General features: G+C 40.6%; 1 protein-coding gene across 3 annotated transcripts; it reads left to right on the forward strand.

Annotated features, from left to right (window-relative positions):
• The first annotated feature begins 154 nt into the window (after positions 1–154).
• zc3h13 (zinc finger CCCH-type containing 13) lies at positions 155–22,918 on the forward strand. Of its 3 annotated transcripts, XM_059554146.1 has the most exons (22): positions 155–322; positions 1,228–1,374; positions 1,534–1,643; positions 1,737–1,851; positions 1,956–2,067; positions 2,675–2,802; positions 2,898–2,942; positions 3,067–3,242; positions 3,325–3,525; positions 3,961–4,116; positions 8,625–8,995; positions 9,551–9,991; positions 10,528–10,743; positions 11,156–11,663; positions 12,492–12,598; positions 12,715–13,962; positions 14,716–14,961; positions 15,019–15,261; positions 15,353–15,496; positions 17,316–17,516; positions 18,791–18,954; positions 22,695–22,918. In XM_059554146.1, the coding sequence occupies exons 2-22, from the start codon at positions 1,237–1,239 to the stop codon at positions 22,857–22,859; spliced, it is 5,235 nt and encodes a 1,744-aa protein (XP_059410129.1). In that variant the 5' UTR covers positions 155–322; positions 1,228–1,236; the 3' UTR covers positions 22,860–22,918. The 3 variants fall into 3 exon arrangements, with proteins under 3 accessions (XP_059410129.1, XP_059410128.1, XP_059410127.1); XM_059554145.1 differs by having other exon boundaries at positions 14,716–15,261; positions 15,356–15,496; XM_059554144.1 differs by having other exon boundaries at positions 156–322; positions 14,716–15,261.
• The last annotated feature ends 3,397 nt before the right edge of the window (positions 22,919–26,315 follow it).

Below are 26,315 nucleotides of genomic sequence, written 5' to 3' on the forward strand. Positions count from 1 at the left end.
ATGAAATGCCTGATATGAAATAACAGTCAGAATTTTTTTTAAATAAAATAATAATAATAATAATGAAAGAGTTAACTTAATCTTTAGAAAAACACGATATTAAAAACTATCTGAAAACCAGACCTCCAGTATCCCATAATCCTCCTCTCCTCAGTGTTTCGGGAAGCTGTGTGTGTGTGGTGAGGTTTGCGTCTGCGTCGTTGTCTCGCTAGCATCATGACGGCGACTAAGAGGAAGACCGCTTTGCAAGATTTTTGCATGTGATTGGGAGGTTATCCCCAGTAGTCTGTGAAACTGGACCTGACGCATCATTCATATTTGGGTAAAGTTCTTGTTTGTATTTGTTCTCGGCTTCTTCAGCATTAGTTTCAGCGGGGTCTTTCTGGAGGCTTGTACTTATCAGTGAAGGCCGCGCGACACTCGTACGACTCTTTACCGCGGCTCTCTACAAATGAATGACCGCTTAAAACACGCAAATTATTATTATTAGTATTCTCCTTTATTTGAGAAATCTCGCGTGACGTATTAGTAGCTATAACTGTGATACTGTTAGTGCACTTTATAGAGAGAGACTGGTATAGTCGCGTTTGTACAAATGTGAAGAATGTAACTTAGTGCTTGTGTTACAATGTCGGAAATTTAATACATAATTTGAAACATGGGAATTTGTGTGTTGGTAGTAAATAGCTCTGCATAGAGGATCAGAAAGCATAATCAACCATTGGGCTTCATATAAATCTCAGTCCGTTTTTGATACTTTTGCGCACAAATAAGTAGAATATCATTGTGTTTCTTATCTTTTTATTGTAGTTATTCGATATCAATTTTTCTCAATCTCAAATCTCTTTATAGCCTACATGCAGGAATCATGATTGCCTGGAAAAGTAATGTACATTCATTGGTCAGGTGAAAAGTGTGGAAACCTACTAATAAAATACATGATCTGTGTTTTATGCAGTAGGCTGATGTCATGACCAAGCCAAAGATCATATTGTCTGTTGTAAATGTATATATACTTTAAAAATGCAATGCATCTGTCAAATGCAAAATTATAATTGTCTTGGTTGAAACTGAGTCCAAGACCATATTTTCTTGTTCTAGTCATGGAATTGGTCTTCTTGACTCAAACTCAGTGCTCTTTTGGTCTCGGTGTTGACTTGGACTCAAATGAGTACAACACTGCATTCAGTTTCATAATGCTGGTGCCTTGTTGTTTTTCTAACACAGCCCTGCAGAATGTCCAAAATCAGGCGGAAGGTTACAGTGGAGAATTCGAAGACCATATCGGACAGCAGCAGTAGCACGACCACCCCCTCTCGCAGGCCCAGCGTGTTTGAAAGACTCGGGCCTAGCACGGCCAGTAATGCAGCAGAGGTAGGGATACTGGTCACCCACTGTTGTGCTTTAAAAACCTAGTATGCTGCCTAACTAGACAGTATTACATGTGTCTATGTAGCTCACTTTGTTTTTGATAAAGTGCTTTTGTAAAGTGTATGAGTGAAAAAGAATGACCCCCATTTGCCTTCCCTGCAGACTAATTGTAGAAACTGGTTAAAGACTGGGAACTGCAGTTACGGTAACACGTGTCGATACACACATGGGACCCCATCACGAGGAAAAGACTTGTCTGGAACGTTCAACAGGTGCAAATCTATTGAGGAGATGCTCTTTTATAAGTGTATATGCTCCAATACCTGGCTAAATGCTTGACATGTTGACGTGTGTTTGCTGTGCAGGTCAGCCGAGAGGCCCTCTGGGGATCTCCGGGAGAGGATGAAAAGTAAGAGACAGGATGTAGATGGTGACACACAGAAAAGAGATACAGACGAGCACACATCACCCACAACCAGAGTATGACGCTTTAACAGCTTGGAGTTAAAATTTCATTCGTTTTGCATTTTATTGAATAAATTTGGAAGTTCTTTGACATTGAGAAAATTAGTTCTTTTCATTAGCAGCGAGATTCATCCCGAGGCAGACACAGAGAGAAAGAGGATATTAAAATCACAAAGGAACGTACTCCAGCTAGTGAGGAGGAGAGCGCAGACTGGGAAGCCAGTCGTGAAGGTAAAAGATTCTCCAAAGTACCCATGAAATTGATGTGTGTGATTTAGAAATCATTTAAAGGAACAGTTCACCCAAAGGTTTCAATTCTGTCATTAAAAATGTTCTTCCAAATCCAGAATGTTATTCTTCAAAGAACAAATGAAATCTTTCTTTTGAATGAAACCTGTGAGATTTCTATCCCTCCATTGAAAGTTCTTTCTACCAAAACTTTGATTCTTTAAAAAGTTAATTCTATTATAATCCAAGTTTATGTATAGCTTTAATTCAGATATAAACACTGATCAATTCACATACATAGAGCACATCAAATATGGTAAACGGTATCTTGACCATACTTAGTTGATGCACAAGAATAAACTGTGCTGATTCTTGTGTCTAAATGAAACATACGTTAATTCGCATTTTGAAAATGAATGAAAGTTAAGAATTTGGAACTACATGCAGGTGAGTAAATGATCAAGGAATTGTTATTTCTGGGTGAACTATTTTAATAGTTTTTTTCATTTGTGTTTAAAAGCAAACAAGGACCTTTCCTTTCTCTCTTTCTTATGTTGTCTCCCTGTCAGTTTCAGTCCAGCAGTTTTATATTTGTCATTGATTTTACTAGATTCTGATAACGCTGACTACGATTACGAGTTATCTCTTGAGATGAAGAGACGGAAGATTCAGCGTGAGCTGATGAAGCTGGAACAGGAGAACATAGACAAACGAGGGGAGATCGTCATCAAGAAAGAGGTATATTGCATAAACTCTAAAGATTGAAAGAAAGTGAATGTTGGTTATCCTGAATTTATTGACACGTATAGTAATGGCATGTATATTCTCAACAGGACCCCGTCCCTAAGACCAGGACCAGTAATACTTCAAAGGGCAGGGTAGGTTATTTAAGCAAAGACATACTAAAGTGAACATAAATTTAGACTTTATGTATTATGTAGGCTTTTAATACAGACTGTTATCTCTGGGGTTTTATTTTGGTGTGGTCTTGATGTGTTTTAGGCTTCCCCTGAGCGCAGCAGTTCTAAGGGGTCACCCTCGTCCCGTAAATCCAGCTCACCCAAACGTAGAGCGGGCAAGGGTGGAAACACCAGCAAGAAAGAGAAGAAGTCCTCTACTTCCTCAGTCATTTCCTCTCCAGTTTCTGACCAGGCCAGGGCAGAGGAAAAAGACAGCAGGTTGGAAAATGCAAGTCAGCATTCAGTTTAAACAGATGTTTATCAATTTAAATACTTGACTGCTCTTTAATTTTTCGACCAGGTCATCTAAGAGTGGCCATGGCAAAAGAAAAGGGCCACGAACGCCCAGTCCTCCTCCACCTGTCCCTGTGGAGAACCCATTGACTGGGAAGAAGCACAAAAATAAACACAAGAACAAGGAGAAATGTGAGGACAAACCTAAAGAAGGCAAAGAACGAGGACGAGATATGGAGAAACACAAAGAGAAAAAGGAAAAACGCAGGTATCGTCACCTTCAAAAGAAACAAATAAAACATAAAGTATCATAAACTACTGAAATTTTGGTACAGATCGTCTACTTTTGCCTAAATGTGACTAAACCAGACTTTCTGGTCTGTTCAGTACCCGGCTACTATTGAAATGTTCCCCTGCATGTTTATGTTTGCGCTGAAGTGTCAGAGGTTTCTATTTAAGATGTGTTTTTGAGTGTGTTCCACTACTTTTTGCTCTTGTACTGAAATTAGCACAGCGACTACTGGTGCCAACTACTGAGATTTTGGAATCATGACACGACTAATAGATTATTGTCATAATGTATTGTATTTGCTAATATTGGTGGTGCTGGCCCAGATACATTTGATCATCCCTGTTTTATCAGTGTATGTGAAAACAAATAATAAAATAACGTAATAATCTTTTAACATTTCTTTTATTGCAGGGACCGGTCTGATAGTTCCCATAAAGCCAAACGCTCGGTAACATCAGAGGAACGTTCTGGAAGTCTTTCCCCACCCTCAAGGGAACCGTCACCCCCAGCCAGAAGGAGGTTATCCTCCCCTAAACCCACTTCCCAAAAACAGTCTTCACAGCAGAGGTGACATAAGATGCGCTTAAAATAATTATTTGTTAATCCAGTATCTCACAGATTAGGGCAAAGTCATTTTTGAGATATCCATGACTTTTGAAAGAATTTGATACGAGTTAAAGGTCCAAGTCACCATATTATTAGTCAAATAATTTTTTTAATAAAATTATAAAATTCTATTCAATTGTTCATACATAATTGTGTATGTGTGTATATATATATATATATATATATATATATATATTAGGGGTGTAACGGTACGTGTATTCGTACTGGACTGTTTCGGTACAGGGCTTTCGGTACGGTGCACGTGTGTACCGAATGCAATATTTTGTTTGCAGAACATAGGTACATTTTCGTGTTTCCAAACGAACATATTAAGTGGCGGAAGTCTCCGCGTTCAGCGCAAATCCCACCCTGAGACTGAGAGTATTTTATTTAGTGGAGAACTTTGCAGCAGTATTTTATTTCTTATTCTTTTTTATTTTATTATAAATTATATTTTATAATTTATTTTATTAAAAAGTATTTAAAAAAAGTGTAAACAAATTGTTAAAAAAGTTTATAGTAATAACCTGCAGTTTAATGTTTGCATTTCTTTCCCTTACTGTACCGAAAATGAACCGTACCGTGACTTTAAAACCGAGGTACGTACCGAACCGTGATTTTTGCGTACCGTTACACCCCTAATATATATATATATATATATATATATATATATATATATATATATATATATACACAGTACAAACCAAAAGTTTGGACACACCTTCTCATTCAAAGAGTTTTTTTTATTTTCATGACTATTACTGTTTAAAAAAATTTAAATGTGACGGTACCAGGTTTCTTTAAGTACCGGTAGTACCGAGGTCCCGTTCAAACCCGGTTCAGAGCTATGATTTCCGCGAAGCAGAAAATGAGGACGGAATCTCAAAATCCAGTCATGAAAATGAAACTTACATTTTAATATGGACAGTCATGGAATTTGTCAAAGTTAGCATAAATTAATCTAATCAAATCTCCATATGGACCAGTATCTGTAAATGTTAAGCCGCAAATGTTGCTTGAAATATGAATCCGTGTTCTGCGCGTCTCTGTGTGAATTAATGAATGGCAGAGACGTGCGGGTTTACTACATAGACTGAAGCGCATGACGCTTGCATTAATTTCAGCATCTGAGCTTCAGAGTTCTCTCTCCATCAAGCGATCTTTTCAGTTTCTCACACATGCAAAAGGGAGAGAGAGCGAGAGTCTTACCACGCTGAATCGACACGCTATATGTAAACTATTCTTTATTGTCTTTTCCTGTAATGGAGTTCATTTAGAATTATTCATATTCATTTTTGAACAAGCAGAAGACATACCGGTTTCTCCGGTAGTGGGCGGAGCTAATGCGCAAATGGCAATATTATTGGCTGGCGCTGATTTTGTACCGTCCCTGTTTTGATTTCAGCAAATCAGTTTGACCGAACGCAGACAACGTGATTAATATTCATGAACCCAGCAGCTCATCAATTCATAGTGCATTGGATATACATTAGTATGATAGTAGAATTAGTAGTAGTATTATCTTTTTATAATAATTATGAATGCTAATTAATATGATCTATTTACTTTTTTTTTTTTACAGAAACCATCAATGACCAAAAATATCTTAAGCATCACCACCAGTTTTAAGTTCAGTTAAAATGACAAATATGCATTCATTAGGCCTAAAAGTTAATTTTTACATAAAGGCATTGTGCTAGAAATATTACTATTATCTGGTAAAATGTATGTGATACTGTTACTACTGTTGAAAAAATTGATAAAACTTTATTTTTTAAAAGAAATAAAGCACAATATTTCTTACATGTTTTAATTTTAATAGAAAATCCCCTTTATTTACCAGAAATAAAATGTGTTTAAATTTCATAAATTAAAAGACAAATTAAATTTGGGTGAAACTTGTTTTTACTGTTTTTCATAATTATATAACTTGTAGAAAAACTTTAAACACAATTGTAAATAAGTATAAAGAATGGCATTGGTTTTATTTTTAGTGCTAAAAAGTTTTTTTAATTAGCATATTTTTGCTTTGGTACCGAAATTGGTACCGAGAACCGTGGATTTTCACTGGTATCGGTACCGAATACTGAAATTTTGGTACCGTGACAACACTAATGACTATGAAAATTGTAGATTCACACTGAAGGCATCAAAACTATGAATTAACACATGTGGAATTATATACATAACAAAAAAGTGTGAAACAACTGAAAATATGTCATATTCTAGGTTCTTCAAAGTAGCCACCTTTTGCTTTGATTACTGCTTTGCACACTCTTGGCATTCTCTTGATGAGCTTCAAGAGGTAGTCACCTGAAATGGTCTTCCAACAGTCTTGAAGGAGTTCCCCGAGAGATGCTTAGCACTTGTTGGCCCTTTTGCCTTCTGTCTGCGGTCCAGCTCACCCCTAATCTCGATTGGGTTCAGGTCCGGTGACTCTGGAGGCCAGGTCATCTGGCGCAGCACCCCATCACTCTCCTTCTTGGTCAAATAGCCCTTGATGCCTTCAGTGTGACTCTACAATTTTCATAGTCATGAAAATAAAGAAAACTCTTTGAATGAGAAGGTGTGTCCAAACTTTTGGTGCCGATAGACTATAGTATCGTGTACCGACAATAGTCAGAGATATCAACATAAGCAGATTTCTCTGTCGATAATCAAGACGATATTAGGCTCATTTTCCTATTAAAGTATTAGATTATAATAATACCTTTTTTTATTTTTTTATTAGGCGGCTTATTATAATTCGGCCATCAAACTGCCCAGCTATTTCACTTCAGCATCGCATTTCACACACACACACCGCGCACAGGACGATTAGAGCTTGTAGTTGCTGAAGTTGTCCACTTTGACTCCGATGACTCGTTAAATTCATGAAATGAAAGAGATAGAAAACGAGGAGATGGTGTCCCACACATTTAATGGCTGGTTCACGCTCTTTTCATACATGAGAGATTAACTCTTTCTTGGCTTACAAATAAAGTAAAGACAAAATAATAATAAGGCGGCAGAATGAACTTATCATCCATAGTGGTTCTCACCAGTGTTTGGAATAACGCCGTTTAAAAGAACGGCGTTAGGTAACGACGTTATTTTTTCAGTAATGGGGTAAGCTAACTAATTACTTTTCCCGTCGTTACAACGCCGTTATTGTTACTGAACGTTAAATGCGGTGTGTTACTATGCATTGATTTAATATGCAATCCGAACGCACCCCTGGCTCACACAGCGAGTGAGCAGGTGGGTTAATAACAAGATAAGCGATTATGATTGGCTAATGCAGCCAATCAGAACCAGTGTTTTACACACACGCGCCAGCGGCGCCAAACACACACAGCAACAGCTACACAGAGATTTGCAGCAGCAGCAGAAATGGCGAGTCAGGAGCAATCCGATGAAAAGTTGCCATTTTCAAGGTGGAGATATAAGCACTACTTTAAATTCATTGTAGTCAAAGGCAAGAACGTGCATGTAATGTGTGCATGTAATGTGTGACACACGCATCTACAAAGCTAGTGGCCAAAAACACTTTTCTTACAAAGAGTAAGAAGACGTGCGATATGACAGTTGGGTCCGACTATATATGAACAGCTGTTATAAATACAGTATTTTTATTTTTAACGTTACTTTTCCCAGGATGTCTTTCAAAAAGAGTAGAGATGTAACCTCGGCATCCTGGCTAAATTCGCCCATTGGTCTCTGACCATCATGCCCTCCTAACAATCCCCATATCCGCTGATTGGCTTCATCACTCTGTCTCCTCTCCACCAGTAAGCTGGTGTGTGGTGGGCGTTCTGGCGCAATATGGCTGCCGTCGCATCATCCAGGTGGATGCTGCACACTGGTGGTGGATGAGGAGATACCCCTGACAATGTAAAGCGCTTTGAGTGCCTAGAAAAGAGCTATATAAATGTAATGAATTATTATTAATTATAATTATTATGTTTTAAAGTATATAATTTTTCGATTATTGGTGATGCCATAGGCTCTCTCTCACGCATCTGCCCTGTTTAAAACACCAAATAGTTATGCTATGACAGGAACAAAGAGTCTCTCTCTTGCTCCACCCATGAACGATAATATTGTGTATCGTCGATCTTATGGGCCCAACACAATGTAACAAACGTTTTTTTATTTTTATTTAGATGATTAGAGTTTACATATATACATATACTTTTGCATATATATAGAACTAATTAATATATTACTAATTTAACACATCCTGCTTGACAACGTTTTTTTTCTAGAAAATGTTTTAATGACAATTTATTTGTTCTTTTACATTTGTCACAAAAAAACTATTTTGAACATTCTATTAATCAAATATAAGAATGATTTCTGAAAAGTCATGTTGCCTGACAGATATCAGTCAAAAGCTTATTGTGACATTTAACATCAGTAGTTTGTTTAAAGATATTGTGAGGGGAACTATCAGTCCCATCTTCATCTAACGTGTTCTCCGTTCTCAGGTCTAGAACTCCTCCCCGTCACCGCCGCAGCCCCTCCCCACCCTCCCGACAGCACCACTCCCCATCTTCACGCTCTGGCTCCTCAGCCCAGAGACACTCCCCATCTCCTCGCCACAGACAGGGTTCTGTCTCTCCTCTTTACCATGGCCTTCCTCCTCCATCTTCATCCTCACCACCTCCCACTCAGTCCTCACGCTGCTCCCGGTCTCCCCTCACCCCACAGAGAGATCCTTCTCCAACACCCGCTCCTCGCAGGTCCAGCCCCAGCCCCAGTGCCCGTCACCGCTCCCAGGGCAGAGAAAGAGAGAGGGGGAGATCAGAGCAGGACAAGAGTCCTGCACTGCAAGAGAGACGGCATGAGCGCAGGAACGGTGAGAGACACACATCACAGAGTAATTCCTGAGAAGGGCTAAAGCATGTCTCGAACATTGTTACATAAAGAACTTAAATGGATTTAGAAAATGAAGACAAAAGAAAACCGTAAGAGTAACAGTAAGTGTTACACACAGTAAGTGTGCTGGAATTTGTGTTCGGTATCAGTGATCAGTAAATCCCAACTTCTTTGATTTGATTGGCCATCTTAAAATGGGGACAATCATTTTTAAATACCTTATAAGGTGTCTGTTTTAAACCAATTTTTGAATACATTAAAACACTCTGTTAGAGACTTGCAGGATGAAATTAATAATTTCTTCCAAAAAAACAAAAAACTCACTTACCCCACACTAGTGCACATACATAATATAGTTTTGTTGTAATAAATGAGTAGTGTTGTTATTAAAAAGTAGTAGTTTAGGTGTTCACATTTATTTTTTAATTGTCATGTAGCCCTGTATGGGTTTTGTATTTGGTTTCCACCATTCCACACACCAGCCGTGTGCAGCTATTGAGTAATTGATTTCTAAATCTGCTCTCTTTGCCCTTAGAGAGCCGCGGGAAGCGTGAGAAAGACACCAGCCGTGACGAGCGAGACTATGAGGTCGAGCAGAGCTCTTCTCGAGATGACCGTGATGCCAAGGATGGCCGAGACCGGCGCATTGAACGGGATAGAAGAGATGTCCGGGAAGAGCGCCAGCACCGCGGGGAGCTCAAAGACACTCGGGATACCCGTGCAGGAGAAACACGAGACCGCTCCGGACGAGAATCCCTGGAGCACAGAGAGAGAGACCGGGACCGGGAGAGAGAAAGAGAGAGAGAACGAAATGAAACCCTTAGAAAGGAGGAAATGACAGCCCAGGAGGAAAGGAATTATGGAAGAGGACATGGAAGGGAGGAACTGAGAAATGACAGTAGAGTGGACAACAGGATTGAGTCACGAGCTGAAAGAACAGGAAGAGGAAGGGGCCGAGGGGATGCCACAGTCAAAGGTGAGAAGATAACGATGAGCCATATTCTTTGTCAGCTACATCCAAAAAAGTCACAGTCTTTAATATTAAATAATCACTTTAAAAATGACTAAATGACTTTAATAGTCAATAATCACAATATTATTAAAATTTCACTACTCATGGTCAAACAAATTCACAGGAACAATATTAATGCGATTATCTATGGGAAATAGAGGAATAATGATATCAGTCAAATTCATCTTGAACTTTTAGTTTGTGTTTTCGTTTTTTTTGACCAATGAAGGTCACTACAAATGCAGTGTAGGGAATTCGAATTAGAGGCCATAACTCTACAAAAGCATATAGGAAGAACTTTTGATCAGCACTATCTGTTGCTGATTTACTTTTGCCGTTTAAAAATTCAGAACATCAAAAATACCACTTTAAAGCATAAAAAGTTAGAGGAAACCTTGCTAGTTAAAATCAAATTGTACTTTTCAAAAAATTGCGTTTTAGGAGGATTGCTATAATAGTAGAGCAATATTGTGAATTTAAAAACAAATTTTGTGTTTCAGGTTCTGCTCGTGCTGGTAGAGTGTCACAGGCTGACACTTGCAGTGCGAGTGGGCATGACAGCTGGGAGTCCCGCAGCAGTGGTCTGAGAGAGAGGAGCTCAGAGAGAAACACTGATCGTGATCGCTACAATAATGACAGACAGAGAGGAGAACAGCCCAGAGATGAACGACGGGGAGGACATGCAGAGAGAGACCGCCGTGACTACAGAGAAAGAGGTGACTGATAAGCAAGAGATGTTCTTATTATTGGGAGATAGCAACCTCAGTGGCTCTAGAGTAGCCCTAAACATTGATCACCTGTGCCTTAACCTTTCATGTTATAGCCTTGATGCCATTATTTACTGTCAGAGATTTTAAATGAGATTTGTGAGAAATGCTCATGTAGCTCCAAGTATAGAAAGGGTGTTTGTCTATCAAGCTCCTAAAGTGACAAAATGTACCATTTAAAATAGTCACTATGACTTGTGACTTCTGAAGTCATTCAGTAGCTTTGTCCAAGAAACAGACAGAAATGTACGTTGTTTCAGGAAACTTTAAATGGGGGTGCACAAGTCTGTGAACAATTAGTTTCACATCACAGGACATAGAGAACAAGTTTTGGTGTTATTGATCTGTTTTTGTTCAACAGAACAAAGAGCGCCTTCTCCTGTCCGCCAGCAAAACCGCAGTGAGCACCTTGATCGTGAAGAGAGAACAGATGATCGAAGGAATGATCGGGCAGATGACAGACGAGATGACCGGACCCGTGAGAGAGAGAAGGACAGGGAGAGAGAAAGAGAGAAGGAGAGAGAGAGGGAGAAAGAACGGGAAAGAGAGGCTGAAAGAGAGCGGGAAAGAGTCCGGGAGAGGGAGCAGGAGAGAGAGAGGGAAAGAGAGCGAGAGAGGGAGAGGGAGGAGAGAGAAAGAGAGAGGGAAAGAGAAAGAGAACGAGAGGAGCGGGAAAGGGAGCGAGAAGAGCAGGAGAAAGAAAGGGAACGAGAGAGGAAGGAGAGAGAACGGGAAAGGGAGCAAAGAGAGAGAGAACGGCAGAGGGAGTGGGATGAGAGAGAAAAAGAGAGGGAAGAGAGGCGGAAAAAAAAAGATGATTTGAGAGATGACCGCTCCACTCGAGATGCTCATGAAGAGAGAAAGAACACGTAAGTGCTGCAGTGTTGTTGGTCAGTCTCTAATTTAAATTAGTCTATTTTGAGTACATTATGAAATAAAACAAAAACTAAATCATTTCTAATCATTTGTAAAACTAAAGTCATTTTTTAATTCTGCAACTGAACTTAGACATCACAGCAATGCAATGTACAGTAGGCAATAGTGCCTTTACTCATTTTAAAGAATAACTTTAAAGCACTGAGCAATTAACTCCAAAGTCAAATGAAATTTAACTTGAAAATATTCCCCTAAGAATTGGGACACCACTACTATACCATTACATGTCATCATACGTTGTCTAGCTCCTACAATACACACACATATACTGGTGTAGATTAGAGTATTTATAAGGTTACAAAAGATTTGTATTTCAAATAAATGCTGTTCTTTAAAACTTGTTTTTCATCCAAGATTCATTATTTTTTTTATATCAGTTTCCACAAAAACATGAAGCAGCACAACTGTTTCCAACATTGATCATAATAACTTCGCAAATAAACATATTAGAATTATATCACTCAAGATTATGTGACACTGAAGACCGGATTAATGACCAGTAAAAATTCAGCTTTACATCACAGGAATAACATATTCACATTAAAAAAAAACTGTTATTTAAATTGTAATTATATTTCACAATATTACTTTTTTACTGTATTTTTGATCAAATAAATGCAGCTAGGAAAAGTACTAGAGACTTCTTTCAAAAACATGAAATTTAACAGACCAGTAATGAACGCTAGTGTGTGTTCTAAACAGTTTGACAATAGAATTTTTTTCAGTTGTTAAACAGTGTTTGCCTTTCACTTTGTTTGCAGTCGTAAGAGACGTGCTGAGAACACTCCCAGTCCACGACTGTCTCCTAAAAGAGGGCGAGATGTGAGCCCTGCAGACAGTGACGGTTACAACAGGACTGAGGAGAAAGGTAGGAGTTCAACTGAGTCAAGTGCAAGGTTATGTCTACTCTCCGTAGCACTCCTCATAGATTTATTGTTCACACATGTAGAATATTTGGATGTAACATGTATGGTTTTGTTTCAGGTGATAAGCACCGACTGTTGAGTCAAGTGGTTCGTCCTCAAGAAACGGTCCGCTCGCCTGTCCGCTCGCCTGTCAGCTCCTTTACTGATGATAAACACAAGCGCTGGAAAGATGAAGACCACCGTGGGGATAAAAAAGAAAGCCGTGGCAGAAATGAGGAGGTGGATTCTCACAGTGAGAGAGCAGCAGGAAGAGGAGCAGAGCGACGTGGAGAACACGCTCCAGACATTTCTGAGTACAGAAGAGGAAAAGAGCAGAGGGACATCCCTACTGCCGCCCTCACTCCTCCTCCTCCTCTTTCTATAGACTCTTTATTAGCTGTTCATGAAGAGGGGAAGAAAAAGACTAAATCTCAGAAGAAAATTCTGAAGAAAAACCGTAAAGAGGAAGAATCTGGCGGAGGGGACCGTAGTAACCCTGAACCCCCGTCCTCCTCCTCTGTAGCAGAAGCCCCCCAGGCTCTCCTCTCACCTCGCAAGACAGCCAAGAAGAAGGTCTTAGAAAGGAAGCGCAAGCGCTCACAAGGCCCGGAGTCAGATGTTTCTGAGGACGAACTGGTTGCCCAGCATCCCCTCAGCAAGAGGCGACGAGGTCCACGCACACCTCCACCAGTCAGCAAGGATGACCTTCCCTCCCAGAGGGCTTTAACGGCTGGACAGAGTTCCCTCTCTGCTAAAATAAATGCCAACTTCAGCGACTGGTCTGATGAGGATGTACCAGATCGAGGCGAGACCTCCTCTGCCTCCCTGCAATCTAATAGGCCTCCGGAGCGGCTGCTTCCGTCTGAACGTGCCCCTAGAAGGGGTGCACGCGGTGGCGGTCGGGACTGTACGGACCCCCCCATCGCCCCCCTGCTCCCTGACCCTCCAATGCTGATACAGTCTCTTCCTTTACAACCGTTACTGCCGCAACACATGCTGCGTAAACCACAGCAAGCAGACATGCAGCAGCAGCGCAGCAGTAGCATGGGCAGCAACCAAAGCCGCGCTTCTTCGAGAAGACTACGCTCGCCCTCCAATGAGGCGGCCCACCGTGATGAAGGTCCTCAGGGACTCAGGACCCGCAGAGGACTCATGCAAGTTGGCAATTCTCGAGAGAGAGAGCGAGAGAGGGAACGGGACAGAGAGTGGGAACGAGAGAGGGAGAGAGACCGGGACAGGGCAGTGGCCAGTGAACAGATGGGAGGAGAGAGGATGTCGAGGATTGATCAGCTCCGCAGAGGAGAGCCCAGTCGAAGTACTTCTTCAGGTGAGACCCCTCATCAAAGCTTGGAGTTTCAAAGAAACTTTTTGTTAGTATTGTTGAGAAATATATTATTTTATATTACTTTTAAGTATATAATATGGAGTATATAAGAATTAATAATAATAATGCTGTACTTGTACATATGGGTAAAGTCATTTTACACACTTCTAAAACTGATGCAACAGAGATGGAAATAAAAAATTTTAATACATGAGTTATGTTTCCATCATTGTTGCCACAGTTTTGGAAGTGGCTTTTTCTGTTCTTAAGAAGGGGGTGTCCCAATACATAGTGTATGTACAAGTCATTGGTGTTTGGTGATGAGTTTGTGGCTCAAGGTCTGCATTTAAAGTCACACCAGAGGTGTTCAGCTGGGATCAGGACTTGGCTTTCTGCAGACGAGTAAAGCTCTTCCACACTGACTGAATCAATCATTTCTTTTTGAATCTTGCCTTCTACACAGAGGCACTGTCATGTTAGAATAGAAAAGGGTTCTGTCCAAACTGTTGCTATAAAATTAGAACCGCACAATTCCCTAGAACATCATTATATGCTTAAACATTAAGATTTGTACTCACGGAAACATCCAGGACAAAAAAAGGATTCAAAATTAAACCTATATTTGTGTTTTTACTCTGGTGCTCTGGATAATGTGTTGAATAATTCCTAAGCAGTTGTTATTGTCACATTTTTTTGTAACTTGTAATGTTCAAGTTTTGAATTTTTCATAACGTAAACTTTTATTGACTTCCACAGACCGGCAGGACTCCCGGAGTCACAGTTCTCGTCGTAGTTCACCAGAGTCTGAGCGTCAGGCTCGCTCCAGAGCCGGCTCCTACGACAGCCGCGAGCGAGATCGTGATCAGTTGGATCGAGAGCGTGAGAAAAAGGATCCCCGTCAGATGCAAAATCAACAAGCTCAACAGCGAGACTGGGACCCAGAATCTCGTGAGTGGGGTGGGCGGGGCAGAGAGCCCCTCCTCCGTGGCAACCGTGAGCCAGTTAGAGAGAGAGACTTGCGGGAGATGCGTGAAAGGGAACGACTCTTACCTGAAGGGCTGCTGGCACATGAGCGAATGGATCGTGAGCGTGGTGAAAGGGACCGTGAGCGTGAACGGGAAAGGATGCTTCTGTTTGACCCTCAGGCTCACAGGGAACCAAAGAACAGATCTGAAACTAAGATGGAGAGGGGAGAGTATGAGCCTCTAATGCCCAGAGAAGCCCTAATGGATGTAGAGAAGCCAACAGACAACTCACAGCTGCAAGGGGAAGCATCTGAACCGAAAATGGATAGTCTTAATGGTAGGACTTTATTCTCGATAGTTCTCAAACTGTTGCCTGATGTGTGTGAAGATTTTGTTTCAGTTTACTGTGTGTTTGTTCTGTCTCTCAGAAGAGGAGGATGGAAAGGGGGATGATGCGCAGTCTGCTGTCTCAGGTGGTGAGGAGTATGAACCAATCAGTGATGATGAACTGGACGAGATTCTGGCTGACAGTCAAAAGAGGGACGAACAGCAAGATGATGAAAAGATTTCTGGTACATAACACTATTTAAAGCAGGATCCCATGAAAACACATTTAGACCACAATCAAATGGCCTGCCAGTCTTATTTGTCCCACCAAAATTTCACAGTAAACTGAAAATATTCTTGCACTTCTTATAATAATATAGGATCTATTACTTTGTTTTTTGCACCATTGCTTTGGCAAAACATCTGTTAATCAAACTAAAATTAAAATTTTAATATTGGCTTAGAGCGCTTTTAAAACTGCTATTTAAAAAAGGCTGTGATTTTAAATATAAAGTCAGTTCTGCAGTAAATACAATGAACTCCATCTCTGCATCTCTAGCTTGCAGATTTTATATGAAGGAAAACATATATATTGTAATTTGACTACTGTAAAATAATTAATATATTAAAATGAAAGTTTTTCTTTAAGGGGCACCTATTATGCCCCATTTTACAAGATGTAATATTGATCTTGGGTGTCCCCAGGGTGTCTGTGAAGTTTCTGCCCATAATACCCAACAGATAATTTATTATAGCAGCTGGAAAATGTCATTTTTGGGGTGTGTCTTAAAATGAGCTGCTTTGGAGTGTATTGCCTTAAATCCAAAGGAGCCGCATATTCCTGCCCCGTCTCCAGAAGAGGGTGAAGTCGTGTATACATCTGTCTGCATTGCATATCTACAGCAGTAAACCGACAGTAGAAGCAACATAACAGAGAGCGAGAGAACCGGTGATTAGCCGTACATATGGGCAGCCAAATGCACTGAAAGTGGGACGAAACGGCACAATGTTACTGATCTCGTTTTACGATAACCTGTCATTGACGGATCAATTGACCGAACGAATCTCACGCTATGAACGGTGTAAACTAATCTCACATGCGTGCCGCTGATCAGATAAAAAATACTTAATGTACACACACAAATATGGTTAAAGCGCTAAGCTCTGTAACGACATGACATTCACAAAGTATTAAACGTCTAGAGTGATATATGTATTTAGGTAGATTTTGATGCACATTACCGGTACCTTAATACATAAAAGTAGTCCACAGCAGCTCAGATGTTGGGAGAAAATTAAGACTCTTATGTTCACTCTTGCATCCAAACACAGAGCATCGGGATTACTTGAGAGACTTTGTTGACGTTACAGCTGCTCGAGGGCGGAGAAAATAGAGGACAGCGTACAACCGCTGAGGGCAATGCAGGGCTGTCAATCAACCCCTGTGGCTTGGCCCTATGCAGTGTGACGTCACACAGCATGAGAATCAAAACAGCAGGCCTAGTGAGACTGACCTGGTTTAAAGAGGATTAAAAAATGAGTGGGTGGATTTTTATCATTGTAGGGTGGTTGTGTTCACACACATTTATGTCCAAACTTTTGCATAATGGGTGCCCTTTAATAGCAACAACAATATGGACTATTTCCACTTTTCAAATAAATGTAAATACTTCTTTACTACTCCATTCAAAAGCTCTTAATTTGGATTTCCTAACTTTGCTATCACAATGCATAAGATTGATGCATTTAAATTTTAAAATGTACACAATGTTCTTCTTGGGGAGCATAACTTCTGACCCATGTAGATGGGCTGAGGTCTACCCACCATTGTCTCACAAAATCAGAATAGGAATAAAAATGTCTATATATATCATTCCTGAAACAGATTGTTAAATCAGGTCAAGAACACTTCACGTGTCCGCACTGATAAAAGCAGCAAATTCATTTTTACGGAATTATACACACACTAACAAAGACATAAGCAGAAATGTATTCATAGTCTTAAAATTCCTCTCTCCCATATTCCAGTTGTTAATAATATTCCATTTGCGTGTTCTGTTTCAGGGCCTCTAGATGTGATTGATGTAGATTGGTCCAGTTTGATGCCCAAGCAAAAACAGGAGCCTAGAACTCCTGGGGCAGCGCTGCTCCGATTCACCCCGGGGGCTGTATTGCTCAGAGCAGGAGTGTCCAGACGCTTAGCTGGGCCTCAGCTCCTTGCCAGAGTTAAAGAAGTGTGTTCCAGAGAGTTAGAAGACCCTAAAGGTAAATATGCAAATCTACCTTTGAAGGAATGCTCTAGTTTGAAACAAACAGGTCACCTAAACATGAACATTTTCTGAAAGTGTACTCACCCCCAGGCTATCCCAAGTTGTAGATGAGTTTGTTCATTCATGGCAACAGATTTGGAGAACTTGAGCATTACAATACTTGTTTACCAATGGATTATCTGCCGTGAATGTCCAAACAGCTGATAAAAACATCAAAATTCCACAAGTAATCCACAATGCTCCAGTCCATCAATTAACATCCTGAGAAGCAAAAAGATTTGTGTTTCTAAGAAACAAATCCATCAGGATGTTTTATCTCCAAACTGCTGCTTCTGGTTAAACTATGAGTCCTCTATCCATAATATTGCTTTCTCCAGTAAAAACGTTGTCCAATCAGGAGAGAATTATGCAGAGCTTAAGCATAATTTATAAGCCAAGTTATTAACAAGTACAAGGGTCAATTTTAAAAAAGACTCATATTTTAGCCTAAGAATGGTTTGAAGATAAAAACATCTTAATATTGGATTTGTTTCTTAAGCCCCTTTCACACTGCCATTCCGGCAAATAACACGGGTAAAGTGTTCCGGCAATTGTTCCCGGGTCGCTAGATTTTGCACTTTAACACTGCCAGTGATTACCCGGGATATGTGCGTGCTTTCACACACAACCCGTAAAGATCCCCTAACGACACGTGACATCAGGGTGTGTCGTGTAATATACGAGTCGAAAACGTTAGGCATGTTATACTTTCACTGAAGCTAGCGAACGATCACGGCGTCAGCACGGAAAGTGAGGAACTAACTGATATCTGCTTCACTACAGTTTGCGCATATTTTTTCGTCGCGAACGTTGATCTTCCTTCAAAACAGCCGGTAAAAGAGTCGCGTGATAACGCGTGTCATCACTTCGACACGGCATTAGATCTGGCTTTTGTTCACACAGTGCTCATCCCGGGTTGAACCCGGCAATGTTACTAGGTCCCCGACCCGGGTTCAATGCCGGAATCAATCCCGGGACGTGTTTGCTTTCACACAGAAGACGACCCGGCAATTTGCCGGGTCCAACGTGCAGTGTGAAAGGGGCTATTTCTTAGAAACACACATCTTTTGCCTTCACAAGACGTGAGAACATTTTCAGCAAAGTTTTATTACAAATTAGTGTCTACATATTACATCTATTATATCAGAAAATTTGTATTTTTTGGTGATCAGTGTAGTTATACAAACATGTTTGGTTAACAAGTGACTTGAATCTCATATTTATCCATAGATGCTGATAAACTCTTGGAGCATGATCTGGGTGCTCTGAACATGGCTGCATACAACAGGAGAATGGAGAGGGCCAACCTACTGAGGAGCCTGGGCCCTTGCTGCAAGGCACTCTGTGCTCGCAGAGACATTGCCGTACGCAGACAGCTCCTGAAAAACGACAAGGTACTTTTATGGTCTTCAATCACAGGCACTGCTTTTGTATAATATTCTGGAATATGATAAGCTGCCTGAGAAATGTTTACCAGATGTTGGTATTAACATAAGAAATCACACAGATAAAGACATCTTAATATTACAATCCATTAAAAATGTATGTATAATAAAGTGGAATGAAACAGGAAGAAAGCATTGAATGCACTAATAAAAATCAGTACTGCATGGTCAGGCAAGACAAGACAGCAGCTGATTTTCAAGTGGTTCAGGGGAACTAGGAGGGGAATTTAGGTTCAGCTTGGTTAGTGCATGTTGATGGATTAGAAAAAGACTTGTCCACCTCTGAATGCAATTAGACAAACATCTCATGATGGGTACAGGCAAAGAGCTCTTGTGCAACAAGGTTGTTGTGGTACATAAAAATGCACTGGTTACCGATGGATTTCTAAAAGCATGATTGGGGCCATTTTCCGCAAATAGAAGGAACATCACTCCACCATCAATCATGCACATGCTATGCACAAGAGCTTTTCACAGGATTTCTGATCAAGACGGTAAGTCAGAAGAGTAGCCCAAGAGCTGAGGACCACTTGGAAAACACTCCGATAAAAAACAATAGGCAATGCATTCCATCACCACGGCCTCCATGCAAACTTATATAAATATATATTAGGGCTGTCTGTTTAATGCATTAATTAGTAATGAAAAAAAAACATGATTTAAAATATTTTAACAGCGTTAACACACTAACCCCACCCCCAGACCTGTTCATCATGATGCAGGGCAACAACTCCATAAATGCAGTTATGCTCTTAAAATTAGAGATACTGATGCAAAAATACCCCTGTATGAGTTTTTGTCTCATATTTATATCATAAGATATCACATGAGCAGTAAGAGCAATATCACAAGATATTGTGCTGATTTTGTCCCGAATATCACTAGTTTAAATGTGATTTTAACCGAGTTCAGTACATAAGAAGTTGGTATTGTGTTATATTTTAAACACAATATTATTTGTTCTCAAGAGAACATACTTACCTTTAAAGCCATAGATGAATTGTTGAGGTTCTCTGAGCAACACAGCTGTTTAGTTTCTGAATGAATCCTTGGTTTTCAACCTGTGGGTCATGGTGGTATTGCAGGTGGGCTGTCAATTACTATTAAAATAAATAATAATATTGTTAATATATGTAAAAATGTCCCCCTGACTGCTTGCTCCGCTGACTGTCTACCCGCTGCCGAGCTCTGCCTGGATCTGCTTTTCCCGTTTTGCTGAGCGGTGCCAGCCCAAGTTATTTTCTGTTTAATCATGATTTGAGTGTGCGTGATTTCTAAATCGCTTTATAGCACGATTTTCCACGGTCCTGACCTCCCACAGTATGCTATCCGATCCGATCAGAATGCAGCATGCCTAGCACGACAACAGAACAGACTGGGCATAACTCCAGGTTCACACACTGTCTGTGATGCGCCTTTTTTCCGAGCCTATGTTGATGGATCAGAGTGTTCACACTGCACGCGGTAAAAGGCTAGAAATAAAAACGTACGAAAATAATTTATATCTAGCACATGAGCATAGAGAGAATTGTGAGATCACAGGCCGCAGTTTAAGTGAGAGGAGACACGTTTTAAGTGTGCACACTCTCTCCGGGCAAGAGCAGCGTGTATCTGAGCAAACATGTCTGGTTTTGTGAAAGAGCAAAGGAAGTCTGTGTGTGAAGAGATTCGCTCTCGTGCATTATTTTAATGTGCTCTCGCGATACATTAATGTGCTCTTGCTGCTGCTGCTGCATGCTCATACTGTATACGCTCTGCAAACGGAGTACGTGTGAACCTGCATAATGTATAACAAGTCTATTTTCAACACCTGAGGCACCGCTACAATGAGCTCTATGAACAATGCATGGCAAAAAAGAAAAAAGCCCCTGGACAAGGGATTTATTTATTTATATTTTTTTTGCCATAAGTCTATACATTTTGTTACACCTTTACTATAGTGATTATTTTGACTTATGTCTGTTCTAGAGACGTTACAACTTTTTGATAAAGCTCTAATTGGTTTTCTGTTGGAAATATGTTTCAAATTCATCCTGAATGCATTTATGACTAAAGCATATCGGTGTCAAAATTGTGATTTAAAATCGAAATCACAAAATTTATCAAAGAGATCGCAATAGGTTGTTGTTGTTTTTTTGTCGTCCATATCGCACAGCCCTAGTTCATTCAATAAATTCAGTTAACTATCTAGTTTCTGAGTGCTAGTTATTAACCCAACAATAGCAGTGTCAGTTAATTTTTTTGCAGTGGGCTGCACAAACATATGTGTTTGGTTGTGTGGGCCGCGAGTTGAAAAAGGTTGGGAACCACTGGTATAGAGTATCATTTAATAAAAAAATAAAAAATAAAAACATTAAAGGGATAGTTCACCAAAAAAATTATAATTCTGTTATCATTTACTCACCTTCATGTTGTTTCAGACCTTTCTTTTGTGGAACATAAAAGGTATTCTGAAGACTTTTGGTAACAAAGCTGTTTTGGTTATAAATGACTTTCATTGTATGAGATATTTCTCAAATTATATTTTTATGTTCCATAGTTTATGTTAGGCCGTAACATTAGCCTAAATGTTTGTGTAATACATTTTGTTGAATAAAAATAGTCCCTTCAAAAGCTACCATTTGTAATGTCTAATTGATACTTTCTGATTTAACACAAAAATAGGTTTAAATAATCTTTTGTAAGTATTTTCAGTGAAATTTTGGGATTAATTAGATTCATTAATCAATCATGTAATTTATTAAAAGTTTTAATCGATTAACAGCCCTAATGTGTGTGTGTGTGTGTATGTGTTGTCAAACAATTAATTGCAATTATTAAAATGTTATGTTTATATATTAAATATATTTATATATAATATAAAATATAAATATATAAATGTATATACATGTAAATATTTTCAAAATAGATACTGTTTGTGTGTATTTGTATAAATATAAACAGTACACACACATATTATGCAAATAAAAACGTTTATTCTGGATGAGATTAATCGCTTGACGACACAAATATATATATATATATTGTAATATTTTACACTACTGTGCTTGCTGTTTTTGAGTGAATAATTGCAGCCCTGGTAAGCTTAAAATATTGATTTGAAATATTACACACACATATATACATACATGTATATATTAATATTTCAAATCAATATTTTAAGCTCACCAGGGCTGCAATTATTCACTCAAAAACAGTAAGCACAGTAATGTAAAATATTACAATTTAAAATAACTTAATGTATTTTTTTCCCTGTGTTTCAAGCTAAATTTTCAGCCGCCATTACTCCAGTCTTCAGTGTCACATGACCCTCAATGATTTGCTGTTCAAGAAACATTTCATTTTATCATCACTGTTGAAAACAGCTGCTTCATATATTTGTAGAAATTATAAATTCAACTCATATTTAGGTTTTTTGATGAATGGAAAGTTCAAAAGAAATGCTTTTATTTGAAATATTTTTGTTAAAGTCTTTAATATCACTTTTGACCCGTTTAGTGCATTGTTTTCTATTGTATTAAGTGTTCATTTCTTACAAAAAATCATGCGAGGAGTAATATTTGTCTAGAATGTATCAGACTGCTGTATATTTAAGTATTATTTTTGTACTAATTTAATTTAAATTATTTTAATAAGGTGTACCTGATTCAATATTTGGTTTAATGCGTTTTTATTTCCTAATCATGTAGGGCACAACCAAGCAGATCTACACCAGCGCTCCGGTGGTGGACAATGAACTTATGCAATGCAGTTTACGTCTCTTTAAAAAGAAACTGGCCTCCAGCCTGTCCAGTGGACAGAAGACTGATGCAGCCCAACCCCTGAGCACACCAGCAGAGCTGTGCGTCTCCTGATTGTGCTCAGTGAGTACAGGCTGAAAGTCTTGATCTCAGATCACCGTCAAACCCATTCACGTCACTGCTGATGCAGGATTGCTGCCCTAAACCTCAGAAGAAACGCAGAGACTGGATATACTAGCCTGTGGAGATGCTGTCTAAGGTTTCACAGCCCTTGAACTTTGAACCAGAAGTGTGATAACCACTGCACAAGGACTTTGTCATTTACATTTGTTTTAGAGAAGATTTTTTGTAAAATCAGATGTGTGAACAATGGTTGCTGAATGTTTGTAGGATATACAATGGGTACTGAAGATATAAAAATTACTGTATGTGTTATGTGCATCTAACTTCTGTTCCCCTTGTTTTTCAGTTTTGTTTTAAGATGGTATTTGTGTTCAGTCTCAGCGCTCTTGTTCGAAGTGATTCCCTGTTTTATTAAAACATGATTCAACAATGAAAATGGATGTTTAGTGTATCAACCTTGTTCTTTAAAGTGGTATCTGTATTATAAACCTATAAAAATGTATTACGGAAACAGGATGTTGTTTTATTACATTCGTACTACGTGTAAATAAAATAAAATAAAAAAGTTAAGGTTTCTATTAGTAGTAAACATGTAAGTGGGGTTTTTTAAATATTGGTTACGTTGAAAATAGGAGCCAAATGAGAGATACAAGTAGTTTTAATTTAAAAAGGACATAATTTTCTAGATTTTATGTTTCCATTGTCTTCCGCGTTGAAGTCCACCACAATCCCATCATGCTGTTCGCATGGCAGCAGTTTCGCTAGCGCTCGTGTCTGGATATCACCAAATGTCTGAATTCTGACACGCAAATCGTCTCCGGTTACTATCGTAACCTCGGTTCCCTGAGAGGCGGGAACAAGACATTACGTCAGCTAAGACGTATATGGGAACTCCTCCCTTCTCCCACTTTTGCTGAAATCTTATTGGCTAACGCCAGCTGGGGGCAGCTGGCCAATTGACGTGAAGCATGCAAATACTGACAGGTTCGCGGGCAGTATAAATTGCATGGGCGCGAAAATTACGTCAGAATCACGACTGAATGCTAGCACAGCTGATCAAACAGCGACCACGGCTAAGGTAATGTCTCGTTCCCGCCTCTCAGGGAACCGTTCCCTCTCGAGGCGGGAACTCAACATTACGTCAGCTAAGACGTATATGGGAACTGTATAAAATCCTGCCGTGAGAGCACTGAAGATAAGCCCTGAATGGAGTCAATCACCCCCACACATAAGCAGGACAGTTCTAGCCAATGGCCGTGTCGCTAAGAGTGCTTGCATCTGATAGGCGGAACTAGACCAATGAGACACAGCTCCGACCCTAACAAAATTAGCATATCTTCATGCAATAAATGTGAAGCCCGCACTAAACAGGGCAGACACAACACAAAAGCACTCAAGCTTGAGAGTAAACACAGAGTCGACAGCTTAGCGGTGACAACTGCATAAACCATTTAAACCATAACACATAGTTAGCAGCCATGGTAACTACTGTATAGCTGGTTATAACAGAATGAATAAAACTTAACTCACCGAAAGTACATGTGACGCAACAGAGGGTACATCCAGCTTGTAAAACCTGGCGATTGTGTTCTGGGAAGACCAGCCAGCAGCAAAACATAAATACTGGATAGACATACCTCTAGACCAGGCCCATCAGGAAGCATTTATATTGTCCTTGCAGAATGAGCTCTGATGTTGAGGGGATAAGCCTTCCCCTGGCATTCGATAGCGTCCACGATCCAGTGAGAAAGTCTCTGTTTAGAAACAGCACGTCCCTTATTTCATCCACCAAGCACACGAACAGCTGGTCCGACTGACGAAAGGCGGCCGAGCGATTCATATACATCCGTAAAACCCTAACAGGTTCTCGGCGCTCTGAGTATCAGCGTCACGCGAGGCTGAAGGCTCAACAGATAAGGCGGGCAGGGAAACAAAACGGTGTATTGAGTGACTTCGGAACGAAACCCGGTCTCGGCCGGAGAGTGACGTTACATTCGCCAGGTCCGAAACCGATGCAATATCATTCACCAAACGCAAAGCAGACTTCAGGGAAGCTCCTTAACCGCAATCGAAGCTAAGGGCTCGAACGGTAGTAAGAGATAGAGCCCTCAAAACTAGAGCTAAATCCCATGGCGGCACGAAGGGCGGCCATGAATTACACAATCTCCTTGCTCCCCTGAGAAAACTGATTACCAGAGCGTGCTTACCGATCGCTTGCCCGTCAACCGGGGAATGAAAAGCGGCACTAGCGGTCACATACACCTTCAGCGTGGATTGTTTCAAACTCCCGCTCTCCATACTGTGCTGTAGAAAGCGCAAAACATCCGACACGGAACAGGTCCCCGGGTCAACATAAATGTCCTTGCACCATTTTGTGAAAACTCCCCACTTCTGCGTGTAGCAGCGAATGTTTGATGGTGCTCGCGTCTCCGTAAGTGTGTTCAGCACTTGTGAGTGCAGAGCGTCCCGCTTATTATGGTCCACGCAGCGGCCACACATGAAGGTTCCACAGTTCGGGGCTGGGGTGCCATATTGTGCCGTTCGCCTGAGACAGCAGGTCCTGTCTGAGGGGGATTCGCCATGGGGGAGCCATCACTAACTCTCTCAGGTCTGCGAACTAGGGCTGATTCAGCCAGTTCGGGGCCACGAGTATAACTGACGCTCTCTCCTCCCTGATTTTGCACAACACAGGCAGAATCTTCACCGGGGGGAACGTGTAGGCCTGGCTTCCGGCCAACGCGATGTCAGAGCATCTCCCGGCAGGGGGGAGTGAGATAGCGAGAAAAACGTCTTACAGTGTGTGTTCTCGCTCGTGGCAAACAAATTCACTTCCTCCCTCCCAAATCATTAGATCTGATCCTGGGTGAAGCCTCCATCTCCTTGAGGAATCCCGTTCCTCGAAAGCATGCTCACTCCACGGTTCAAAGTACCGGGGATGTGCGACGCTCTTATGGAGATTAAGTGTCGGTCCGCCCACAACAGGAGCCTCGCTGCCTGTTTGAATAGAGCTCTGGAGCGCACGCCACCCTGGCGATTTATGTACGAGACCACAGACGTGTTGTCGGTGTGTATCAGTACAAGTTGCCGCTCCAATTTCGACCGAACGGATTGCAGGGCTAAGGACACCACTTTCAATTCCAAACGGTGTATGTGCCACCTTCTCTGTGACTCCGACCACAGGCCTGAGGCAGGTACGCCCAGACGCACTGCTCCCCAGCCTGAAGTAGACACGTTCGTAGAGAAAAGAGCTCCTGGGCTGAACATATCCGGGCTGTTCCACGGTCTCAGAGTGCTGACGCAACTGTGAATGACCGTATGTGTTTGTGGACTGAAGACCACGCCCTCGGCGGAACTCGAGTTACAGCCAAAACAGTAGCGGCCGCAATGTAGCAGACCCAGATGGCGCACTGAAGAAGCCGCCGCCATTCAGTCCCAGAAGCCTCTGAA

The sequence above is a fragment of the Carassius carassius genome, chromosome 7 (assembly GCF_963082965.1).
Source record: "Carassius carassius chromosome 7, fCarCar2.1, whole genome shotgun sequence".
In the NCBI taxonomy this organism is placed as follows: domain Eukaryota; kingdom Metazoa; phylum Chordata; class Actinopteri; order Cypriniformes; family Cyprinidae; genus Carassius; species Carassius carassius.

Excerpts from the sequence above, each read along its gene's own strand:
- zc3h13 (XM_059554144.1), top strand. The coding sequence starts at position 1,237 with ATGTCCAAAATCAGGCGGAAGGTTACAGTGGAGAATTCGAAGACCATA. Across the intron at positions 2,068-2,674 it reads CTGGGAAGCCAGTCGTGAAG|ATTCTGATAACGCTGACTAC; the intron begins GTAAAAGATTCT and ends TGATTTTACTAG. Across the intron at positions 11,664-12,491 it reads CATGAAGAGAGAAAGAACAC|TCGTAAGAGACGTGCTGAGA; the intron begins GTAAGTGCTGCA and ends CTTTGTTTGCAG.